Genomic DNA, 12519 nt, shown 5'->3' on the forward strand with positions numbered 1-12519 from the left:
AGCTGAACAAAGCATAATTGAGGGTGGGCCAATACCATATATAAGGAGTGAGAATCCACTCACTCGGTGGCCACTGAGGAAGGGGCGTAAGACCCTGAAACGCGTCTGGCATACAGAGTGAGCGTGGATTCAAAGAGAAGACAAAGGACGAAGAAACTATACTTCAAATTGAAAGCGCAAGAGATCCAGATCCAGATTCAAAATTACCGCCGCAAAGCAGTGACGTCATCTAAGCGTCTGCCCGGAACCCCAGAGCACCAGGTCACGTGGGACGCCACAGACGGCCGTGCTCGGCCACCTGGGAAATCGCGCTGCGGCTAGGCAGCAAGGAGGGGTGAGACCGGGAGACCTGAAGCGGCTGGACACTGTAAGTAATCTGGAGGCTAGTGCCTATGCGCTTCAGCCGTACGCATCTCTGTACTTACTTTCAAACACCGGACATTGACATATAGTCATTTTCATTGCCCCATCTGATACATTTGTTGGGGCTATTTTGAGGACTTCCTATAGTACCACTACTACTGTGCAGCACCGTAGGATTTGGGACACTGTTTGGATGAACTGTCACACATTGAACTTCAACATATTGTACCCATAACAGTGGCTTACCACCATACCGACTGCACAGTTGTTACCATATTTGTGGCGTCATATGTACATGATATAGGCTGCTATTGTAGTTATTTGATGTACGTTTTATGTGATTTTAGGGGTTTGTTTTTAGAGTATTAATTATTAAACATCAAATTATTCATCCATCTAGTGTTTCCCTGGTGTGTGTGCCCCCTCGTTTCTTCTATAAATAGAGAATTAGCTAAACATTGCAAAAAAATAAATAAATAAATAAATAAATAAATATCAGCCTGATGATTGAGGGTCTTTCCACTTGGGCCGCCTATATGGGTCTATGTTTCCAAAGGGCATATTCATATCTCTGTAAACACCACGATATACAGAAGCTGCCAATAATGGAATCAGATTCTTTCAGCACTTTTCTATTTTGGAAAAAGTTTTCCTGCATTGCTTTTGGTGCTAAATACAAGGCTCCTGAATAAGCCATCAAAGGAAAAAGTGGAATACAAGGTAAAACATGAGCAAAATGAAGTATATCAATTAGAGGGGTTATCCAATCCTATCTCCGCCTGCCATTAGCGGTTTTCCTACCTCCCTCCCCCCCCCCTTCCCCCGACACCAGATGTTTCATCCGTGCACGGGAAGAAGCTGCAGCTGCGGTGTGGGGACCAAGAGCGGCGCAGGGAGTGGGGACCCGGGTAAGTATACTCAGCTTGGGGGGCCCGGCATATGTTTTTTTTTTTTTTTTAGGATTGGATAACCCCTTTAAAGAAGTACCTTAGATTAGCAGTAAAATACAGCAGAAGGTTCTGCTCATCCTCTTCAAGTATAATGGAGGTAAGCCCAGGATAACTCTTACACACATTTCCTATGACAAAAGTGTACAGTTGACCTTCTCTATCAATGTCAACTGTGTTAAGGGTAAGGACAAACAGGATGCGGTGTGTATGGCAACGGCAACACAGGGCATGCCACACCCACAGATTTTTCATGTGGCCATGGTCTGCTGTGTGCAGCCGGCTGCACCAGGACCCTTTTGTCCTTTGTATTGTGAGGAGAGGCACATTTCCATACAATATGCCATATAAGCCTCATGTCAGAATATTCCTCTTAGCATATGAGTTCTGCGTTACGAATGCAGCAGATCCTCCTCCGGCTTTACCCCCATTCAATTTGCTAATCTGCAGGTCCTGGAAAAAATTATCCACAGTGGTACAGACAGTATTGTGGCTTCCCGCTGGTAATTAGAGGCGGTTTCTGAGCACAAAACAAGGTGAACAAGGCTTAAAGAGAACCTGTCACATTAAACCTGGTGTCTGAGCGGCAGCACGTTATAGAGCAGGAGGAGCTGAGCAGATTGATGTATAGTTTGAATGAAAGAGATTCAGTAAAACTTGTAACTTATATTCCTGTTCATTCTGGACTTTGAAGACAAGGAGACGGTCCTATCAGTGACTGACATCCTCCCCTCTATGACTGTGTATACAGAGATAGCTGTCAGTCACTGATAGGAACGTCTCCTGGACTTCAAAGTCCAGAATGAACAGGAATATAAGTTACAAGTTTTACTGAATCTTTTTCAATCAAACTATACATCAATCTGCTCAGCTCCTCCTGCTCTATAATATGCTGCCTGCTGCTCAAATGCTATGTTCAACATGACAGGTTCCCTTTAACACTGCACTCACAAGACTAGTTCTTTATTCCTGGTAAATACATACAGCAATATTTTCAGAGAAAATTAGATAAATGCACAACAGGATAGATTGGACAGACAGAACTAGAGACAGATAGATACATGAAGTTTACCACTTGTTTTGCAGACATCAATGTGCAAATGAAGATCCCCAAAGACACCAAAACAATGGACATATATTTGGAAGCACTGTACCTAAAAAGTAAATTTGAAAATGTATATCAAACAGTGTCATACAAAATATGGCAAGTACTATAATTAGGGATGAGGGAATAAATTTTGGATGGAACATCCGAAGTCGATTCGCATAAAACTTCGTTTCAATACTGGACAAAGCGAGCGCTCCGAACAGTATTCAAATTTATTGGCTCCGATGAGCTGAAGTTATTACTTCGCGAAGTCTCGCGAGACTTCACCTAACATCATCAGAAATTGATTTATACTGTAAAAAAAACATTTCCCGAACTCGGGTTTTCTGTATAGCACCACCTGCTGTTTGCTCCTTTTCTAATTTTTCTGTCCTGATCACTGAGATGGAAGCACATGCTCAGTTCTCTACTTCAACTGCCACCAGCTGCAGCAGAAAGGAAACACCCCATGCCAGCTGTACCTTGGCTGCAGTGCATCTGGAATGTGGCAACCCCTTACAAATTAATTTATTCCCCAAATCCATTGACCTTGTATACACAATTTCAGTAAAATAACCTTCTATGCTCTTACTAATCAGCCTCTGGTGAAGCATATCACAACCATGGCGGGTTCTCTCTCAGCTAGCGCTTGGCTGCTCCTCATCCTGATGCACAGAATACTGCTGCCATGCTGCAGCCTTTGGCTACTGGTTCCCTCACTAGTTGCTGGCAGCACTGGAGAGCAGAGGAGGCACAGCACAGCAGCACATTATACCAGTGCAAAATCAAGAGGAACTGGCTTCAAATATTGCCCACACAATACCCCCCCTTTTCAAAATTAGAACAATTGCCCAAAGTAAAGGGCAAACTATTGAATGCCAGGCAGCTGCCCATGACCACACACAAATTACATTTATGAATGTGAAAAAATAAAATGCCACTAATGGATGAAGAGTCTTTGGATGTCAGTTTTCTAACGCAGCATAATGTTTTTACTGTACCATTCTTAAAGTGGTTGTCCGGCCTTGGACCCAATAACCACTATGCTGCAGACCTGTGCCCCTGAACATAAAAAAGACAACTCATGGGACCCAGGAAGTGGTTGGCTCCAATGACTGCTGCAGCCAATTACAGGTCCTCAGTGGTCACATCGGCTTGAACATTATGTCACATCTGTGAGGTACTATTCAAGTCAATGCGACCACTGAGGCCTGAGATTGGCCATAGTGGTAACAGGACCCAGCTGCTTCCTGGGAGCAGCGGCAGGGACAGGCGAGTCATTTTTTTTTTTTATGGTCAGGAGCACAGGTATGTAGCATAGTGGTTATCAGATCCAAGTGTAGACAACCCCTTTAGGCTACACCATACCCAAGTAGTAATGGATTAAGCAGAACTTACCTCTTCTTGAGAATAATTATACCTAAGATCATATTTGCAATCAATGATCCCTAGAAAAGAAATAACTTATGAATAAGCCATGATTTATGATACATATGTGAAGGGTATAATACATTGCACATTATAGGGGTTGATGATTAATTGTAGCATTACAATGTACTTAATTTACAGTTCTCACACAGTTTTCTGACCCACGGATCAGTTGTAAAAACAATAACTAAAACAATTTTACCTATGGCTGTAGTGTGTACATGACAGGTCCGAGGGGTGAGTGGGAAGCTCTATACAGCAGTATTATATCGTCCTTAACATCTGCTGCGCTACAAGTACATGTCCAGGTCTACTAGTCATAGCAATGAGGTGACAAGTTTGCCTCTACCGTCACTGCAGGCAGCAAGCTGGAAAAGGACTGCATTGCAGACAGCAATGGGCATTTTGTTCTTTTTGGTTTGTGAACACTACTGGGGGTAGTATGGAGGAGGGATTGGTGCATTATTTACTGGGGGGCACTATATGTAAAGAGACACTTCTGGGGGGGGCTTGTCGGGCACAACTGTTTGTAAAGAGTAACTACCGGGGAGCATTATTCAGTCCTGATCAAAAGTTTAAGACCACTTGAAAAAATGGCAAAAAATCATATTTAGCATGGCTGGATCTTAACAAGGTTCCAAGTAGAGCTTCAACATGCAACAAGAAGAAATGGGAGTGAGACAAAACATTTTTTGAGCATTAAATTTACTGAAAACAGGCAGTTTTTCAGCTGATCAAAAGTTTAGGACCACACCTCCAAAAAATAAATAAAATAGCCCCCGCCAAAACAGAAATCCAACTTCCAAACATGAATTCAGTAATGAGTAGCTCCGCCGTTATTGTTTATCACTTCCAAAATTCGTTTCGGCATGCTTGATGCAAGCGTTTCCATGAGGTGAGTGGGAACATTTCTCCAAGTGGTGAAGACGGCTGCACGAAGGCCAACTACTGTCTGGAACTGTTGTCCATTTTTGTAAACTTCCCTTGCCATCCATCCCCAAAGGTTCTCAATTGGATTTAGATCAGGGGAACACGCAGGATGGGCCAAAAGAGTGATGTTATTCCCCTGGAAGAAGTCCCTTGTCCTGCCGGCATTGTGTACTGTAGCGTTGTCCTGTTGAAAAACCCAGTCGTTACCACACAGACGATGGCCCTCAGTCATGAGGAATGCTCTCTGCAACATCTGGACATAGCCAGCGTCCGTTTGACGCCCCTGCACTTCCTGAAGCTCCATTGTTCCACTGAAGGAAAAAGCACCCCAGACCATTATGGTGCCCCCTCCACTGTGGCTCGTAGAAAACATCTCAGGTGGGATCTGCTTGTCATGCCAGTAATGTTGGAAAACATCAGGACCATCAAGGTTAAATTTTTTCTCATCAGAGAATAAAACTTTCTTCCACCTTTGAATGTCCCATGTTTGGTGCTCTCTTGCAAAGTCCAAACGAGCAGTTCTGTGGCGTTCAAGGAGACGAGGTCTTTGAAGACGTTTTTTGTTTTTGAAGCCCTTCAGTCTCAGATGCCATCTGATGGTTATGGGGCTGCAGTCAGCACCAGTAAGAGCCTTAATTTGGGTCAAGGATCGTCCAGTGTCTTGACGGACAGCCAATTGGATCCTCCGGCTCAGTGCTGATTAAATTTTTTTGGGGTCTTCCACTTGACTTTTTTGTTCCATAACCCTCAGGATCATTTAAGAAATTCCAAGTCTTACTGCGTCCCACCTCAGCAGCGATGGCGCGCTGTGAGAGACCCTGCTTATGCAGTTCAATAACCCGACCACGTTCAAAAAAGGGAAAGTTTTTTTTGCCTTTGCCATCACAACGTGTGACTACCTGACAGAAAATGACAATGAATCCACATCTTTGCACAGATTTGGCCTTTTAAAGGCCTAAAATTTGGATCAGCTGAAAAACAGCCTGTTTCAGTTTATTCGTTGTTTTCATTAAATTGAATGCTCAAAAAATGTTTTGTCTCACTCTCATTTCTTCTAGTTGCATGTTGAAGCTCTACTTGGAACCTTGTTAAGATCCAACAATGTAAAATATGATTTTTTGCCATTTTTCAAGTGGTCTTAAACTTTTGATCAGGACTGTATGTAAAGCGGGCACCATTGTGGGTCATTATGTGAAAAAGCCAGTACTAGGGGGCATTATATGTGAAGAGGCCGCTACTGGGGGGCAATACATGTGACAAAGACACTACTGGGTGGGGGGGGGGGGATTATATCTACTGGGGCCAAAATGGGGATGATTACTAAGCAAGGACATAAAAGAAGGGACTAATACTAAATATGTGTGTTCAATTATGCACAAAGAAGAGTGATCTGTGCAGGACTGAGAAAAAAAAGGAAAGAGAACGGCTCCAGTCAGAGAAGACATCTCCTGTAAGTCACTGATCAGGGGCCCAAATGGGAATATTAATTACTGTGTTTTGTTATGTGCATGATTTATCCAGCCCCCAACATCCCAACCCCACCCCCCGCTCTGGTCCACAGGAAAATTTTCTTACATGAAACCGGTCCCTGGTACAAAAACGGTTGAGGACTACTGGTCTGATGTACTGTAATCAAGGTATTATGCGAGTACCGTTGGGCATCAGATCATTATGTACCTGGCCTACGGCCATTAAGGCGGCTTTGTGTGGCCTGGGCATCAGCCCACCAGGAAATTTCCCTATAGGGTTTATGGCCAATCCGCCCCTGGTAATTGCTAATGCCACCGCTCTTTCCCATACTGACTCGTCGTTTGTCGGCAGCAGATCTTGTTCACACAGCACAATCTGCTGCCGAAAAACAATGATTTTTGTGTACGTACAAACGATCTGGTAATCAGCAGGACATTTACACCGTCAGATAATCTCTAATGAGCGTTCCTACGAACAGTTATTAGTGATTATCTTTAAAATTCTCAGCCCATGTAAAGGGCCCTTAAGATAGATACATTTGTCATGTCAATTTTCAAACATTCCTGAGAATGAAGGATCACAGAGGATTTTTTAGTGCTGCGCCCCCAGTCAGGTGGCAGAAAGCGCAGGGAAAACTTCAGAGGGGATGCAGCGCTAAACTAGGACAGACCCACACCAAACAAAGAGTTAATAAATACTATTGATATGCCATCAATTTGCAAGAAGAGAATACCCCCTTAATGACATTTTACATAGTAATAAACCCCTTTCCAGGGACCGGAATAGAAAGCTGCACCCTCTTCTACTCACCGATCTGAATATCATGTGAAGTGGCATTGAGATGTTGAGATTGAGTGCATAGTTATTCACCACGCTGACCGTAAAAAACATAGTCACCATGATGACATAATACCTAAAAACAAAATAATTACATAGTGAATACACACGTAATGACAAAAGTGAGGAACATACTTTATATACACACACAAGTAATACCTCATTGGAATCAGGGGCCGCTTCCTTCCAAAATTTGCCTGGAAGATGAATCCTTCTATGGCTATCAACAAGAACTGAGCAAACGTCACTATATTTCCACATCCTGGAAACTTCCTAGAAATAAAACACATTGTGGCAGTAAAAATCGGTGTAATAGAATAATATAAACCAGCAAACAGCAAAGTGGCAATGAGAAAAGTGAGGAATGATCAATATAAAGACTTAACCCCATGTGTACGAGACAGCTTATAAAGTTGTTTTATAGGATTTTACATTGAAGACCTATCGCTACCAATGACCCCCAAGCTAAGTGGCATAAAGAGGCAGGGGCATGCACTAGACCAGGGGTGCACAACCTTTTTTGGTCTGGGGGCCGCATTCTCACATCGATCTATTTCAAGGGGCCGCAAATAAAAAAAAATATTGATTGGCGCTCATCTGCCTATTACACAAGCCAGTGCAAAGTGACTGGGGAGGAGTGATCGCTGCCACAGTCGTGCTGCAGATAATCGGACATCTTTCATCCTGATAAAATATGCAAATCAGCCGACAAATGAGCAATTCCTTGTTTATCGACTGATCAGCTGCACGATTATACCGGCCAGATATAAGATATGAGCGCTCCTATGAACACTTGTACCCAGTAATTGTCCCAAATACCGTGCTGCAGCATAGCCCCTGAAACCGAAGAGTTATACTTACCTGCTCCCGCCACTCCGGTCCTTCGAACTGCCCCCACTGTTTACACCTGGCAGTGCATGGACATGGTCATACACCACTCCAGCCAATGACTGGCTTAGGCGGTGATGTGGCCACAAGCAGCATGTCACTTCTGAAGCCAGTCATTGACTGGAGCCGTACAAGTGACCATGGCCATGCACTGCCAGCGGGGGCAGCGCAGAGGAGCGGAGTGGAGCAGGTAATTATGAATCTTCTATTTCAGAGGCCATGCTACAGGAACTTTTTAAAAATCATTTTTACCAGAAAAATTGCGACATTTCCTTCCATCCTGCCTCCTATTTATAAATCAGCGTTTTCCTTCACTGCAGAGGACAGAGCTCACTGGTTATTACCATCTCCTGCCAATCCAGTTCTAGGCGCCCTGCAGTAACCAGTAAGCACTTTACCTTGCTGGTGGGGAAGACGCCTATTGGTTAATGCTTGAATGACCAGGCCCGAAAAGGCAGGGCAGCGCTTCTCTGTTCCCGAGACACCCAGAGATCACGTGATTGCCGGGTCCACACTGCAGAGCGCTCATAGAGGAGAAGGCAGAAGCGCTAATAAAGCGCTTCTGTCTTCTCCTCGGCTTCCACACTCTCACTAATAGCCGGGAACCCTTTCCGCTTCTGCTACAGTGAAGGAGCAAAACCTGTGATCCATCTGCTGTGCGGCTCTCTGTGCAGAAACACAGCTGATTGCAGGATCAGCTGTGTTTCTGCCCAGCAGGGCGGGGGCCGCAAACCATGGCTCTGGGGGCCGCATGCGGCCCGCGGGCCGCAGGTTGTGCACCCCTGCACTAGACTGTCCCAGCTCCCTCCATGTATGACACCTCCACTCCATTCACTTCTATTGGCTGAACTGCAGCACTGGACACAATTGCAAACTATAGCCAAAACTGGGTGTAGATCCTATAACGGAGGATATTCGGGAATTTATATTGATGATTAGGAATGAGCGACACAACTTCGGATGAAACATCCAAAGTCGATTTGCATCATACTTTGTTTGAATACTGTACGGAGCGAGCGCTCCGTACAGTATTAGATTGTATTGGCTGCTTTGAGCCAAAGTTAAAACCTTTATAAATCAATTTCTACTGTAAAAAAACTATTCCCGAACTCGGGTTTGGTTCCAAGGGACCACTTAGAATCGAAACCCAAGTTCAGGAAATGTTTTTTTACAGTAGAAATGGATTTATGAAGTTATTATGCGAAGTCTCGCGATACTTCGCAAAGTAATAACTTTGGCTCATAGGAGCCAATACATTCTAATACAAAGTATTATGCAAATTGACTTCGGATGTTTCATCTGAAGTCGATTCGCTCATCCCTATTGATGACCTATTCTCTGGATAGGTCATTAATATCAGATTGGCAGGGGTCCCAGGCGTTAGAAGAAGCTGTTAGAGAGCTGCGGCCTCTTCCTGGGCCATGTGGTCTAGTTGCATCTTAGACCCATTCAAATCATTGGAGCTGCAATACCAAGCACAGCCACTATACAATTTACAGCGCTGTGCTTGGGAGCCTGCATTGCTCAGCAGAGCTCTGGCGAGCCCAGCGTGTCCCTGATACAGCTGACTGGCAGGAGGTGCCAGGACCCGACCCCCGCTGATGTGATAATGATGACCTATCCTGAGGATAACTCATCATTATCTTTTCCAAGATAACCCCTTTAATACACAAATGTCAGCTAAACTTGACGATTGTGGCGAGACCGGGAGACCAACAACAAATGTCGGTGAAAAAAAGGATTGGGTCGTTGGATTTCAACATGCCCAATCCTTCTGTTCTCAAGGGAGATAAACCACCACCAGAGGTATCAGATAGAGGCTTATTCCCCATTCCCATTGAGAGCACACACACTCTGACCCTGAGCAAGCATGTGTATGGAGTTGGGAGGAACAGTTGTCGGCCAAACACGTGTTCACCAGATCCAGCATTGCCGGATTCAACAGATCACCGTCGAGATGTGAACACAGCCTAAGGCCTCATGCACACGACCGTTGTTCTGGTCCGCATTCGAGCTGCAGTTTTTGCGGCTCGGATGTGGACCCATTCACTTAAATGGGGTCGCAAAAGATGCAGACAGCACTCCGTGTGCTGTCTGCATCCGTTGCTCCGTTACGTAGCCCCGCAAAAAAAAAATAATAAATATAACCTGTCCTATTCTTGTCCGTTTTGCGGACAAGAATAGGCATTTCTACAATGGGCCGCATGTTCCGTTACGCAAATTGCAGAAGGCACATGGGCGGCTTCGGTGTTTTGCGGATCCGCAATATGCGGACCACAAAAAAACGGAACGGTCATGTGCATGAGTCCTTAATCACAAGCTGAATGAAATCTGCCCTGTGTGGATAAGAACTTATACCAGCTTTGCCAGCTATTCTACTCTATGTTCACACAGCAAAAAAAACATCGGTAGCAGATGAGTAGCTGAAAACAGGTCGTTTTTGGTTGTTGTCTTAAAAAAATTGGTTTAGAGGATCCTTTACAGGTGCTTTAGAAAAAGTGCATGTGAACATAGCCTAAAGAGTAGGTTGGGGTCTTCCCAGTTGACCCTGAACCCCTGCCGTCTTGCTGCTTACCAGTATCTACTACTGTACTATAGGTATGGCTGAGCATTCTTCTATGGGAACTGGGGCAAGCTGGATAATTCACTGGGGACATCTTCCACTGCAAAATGCCAGATCTCTAGAATGAATTAGGAATTCCAACCCGTCAGCAGATTTGTACCTATGACACTGGCTGACCTGTTACATGTGCACTTGGCAGCTGAAGACATCTATGTTGGTCACATGTACATATGTGTTCACATTGCTGAGAAAAATGAAGTTTTACTATATGCAAATGACTCTAGGAGCAACGGGGGCGTTGTCATTACACCTAGAGGCTCTGCTCTCTCTGCAACTGAAGCGCCTTTGCAGGCAGTGAAAATGCCATCACACCTAGCCCTGTCAAAGTGCAGAGAGCCCAGCAGTTGCAGAGAGAGCAGAGCCTCTAGGTGTAATGGTAACGCCCCCATTGCTCATAGAGGATCATCTGCATATAGTAAAACATCATTTATCTCAGCAATGCGGGCACATATCTACATGGGACCAACACAGATGTCTTCAGCTGCCAAGGGCACATGTAACAGGTCAGCCAGTGTCATAGGTACAAATCTGCTGACAGATGCCCTGTAAAGGGGTCCTATTAGTGCAGGACAATAGGGAGCAGCAATGACTGGCACACTTCTCATTACACGATCACACAGTCACCAGTATGGGATTACTTCACACTGAGTCATGTACACCACAGGGCATTGGACTATACACAGGGTTACACATCATAGTGACAGCACAGCTAATGAATGGGCTCCTCACCTGGCCAAAAGTTCTAAAAACACCACATTACTGCAGCACCCAGAAAACACCAGACCCACGGCAAAAGCGGGGCGCATGGTAGCAAGTGACCCGAATAACACCCGGCTCCCTCAGTCCTCGCAGAACACGCCAGCTGAAACTGTACGAATGGGTGAAATCACTGGAACACGTCTGCCAGAAGCGCGCTGCCTTCTGGGAGATGTAGTTTCTCTGTTACCAAGGCGCACTTCCGTATAGAAGAAAGGGAAATACAAGTCCCAAGAAGCGCCGCGCATGCGCCTCACGGTGTCATACGTCGACTGATAGCTGGGCTGAGAGGGTATGGGATCTCGGGGGGGGTTGAGGTCACGTGAGGAGCCCATGTGAGCCTGACGAAGGGGAAAGTAGCCGAAATGCTGCGGTTTGGGGGGCATTTTTTTTAAATCTAGGGGTACTGTGTGGTATTTTTTATAGGTTAGGGGCGTTTTTGTGGGGAACTTGGGTTGTGAGGTACATTGGGGGCTGATTGAGAGGAAATTCAAAACCCTCCCTAATGTAAGGTGAAGGATGGCTAGTCTAAGGTACAGCCAGTTCTTCAGGTTTCTGTGTGGTGCCTTGTTTGGAAGGTCAGTGCCATAGTTGAGTTGTGACTAGATGTGAGTGTATCAAGTGCCTGGGGCTAAGGGCCCCATCAGCTTCATATATGAGGGCCACACACATTGTGGTAAATATACTTTCCGTGCTATATAGTAGTGTTCTCTGAAACCACGCATATCTCCGAGGGAAAATGGTATACCATAGAGAATTGTGAAATTCAGTCACATGAGCGCGCCTTTTTGTGGACCTAATTAAAATGATTTGTGTCCATTTTCAGTTGTGCCTGGTGTAGTACATAAATAAGTTTCCCCCCCTCACGGTGGAGGAAAGTGGCCAAATTCTCCCCCACTTGGGTTTTAGTCAAAGCCAGTATGACTGGTTGTCTAGGACATTTCTAGTGAAACCTGAGTAAAGTAAAGCTGGCTTTGTTGCCCATAGCAACCAATCAGATTCCACCTTTCATTTTTCACAGCTCCTTTGGAAAATGAAAGGTGGAATCTGATTGGTTGCTATGGGCAACTAAGCCAGTTCTACTTTACACCAGTTTGATAAATCTCCCATTCCTTGGATGTGCATCTACCTTTATTCTGTAACACAGCTGCAGCCCACTGTATGTGGCGTAGAAAGGGAGAATCTCAGGG

General features: G+C 45.0%; 1 protein-coding gene across 2 annotated transcripts in view; it reads right to left on the reverse strand.

Moving 5' to 3' along the window:
- SLC35B4 (solute carrier family 35 member B4) overlaps window positions 1–11484 on the reverse strand; it is a 32363-nt gene extending 20879 nt beyond the window's left edge. For both annotated transcript variants that reach the window (XR_005775282.1, XM_040413405.1), the window contains exons 1-5: window positions 11303–11484; window positions 7222–7335; window positions 7036–7138; window positions 3796–3845; window positions 2383–2464 (exon numbers count right to left, since the gene is read on the reverse strand). Coding sequence is in view for 1 of the 2 variants with exons in the window: in XM_040413405.1 (XP_040269339.1) it covers window positions 2383–2464; window positions 3796–3845; window positions 7036–7138; window positions 7222–7335; window positions 11303–11379 (426 nt within the window). In the remaining variant the exon portion in view is untranslated. The remainder of the gene's footprint in view (window positions 1–2382; window positions 2465–3795; window positions 3846–7035; window positions 7139–7221; window positions 7336–11302) is intronic.
- Between the last annotated feature and the right edge of the window lie 1035 nt (window positions 11485–12519).

This window comes from Bufo bufo, chromosome 1, assembly GCF_905171765.1.
Source record: "Bufo bufo chromosome 1, aBufBuf1.1, whole genome shotgun sequence".
NCBI lineage: Eukaryota > Metazoa > Chordata > Amphibia > Anura > Bufonidae > Bufo > Bufo bufo.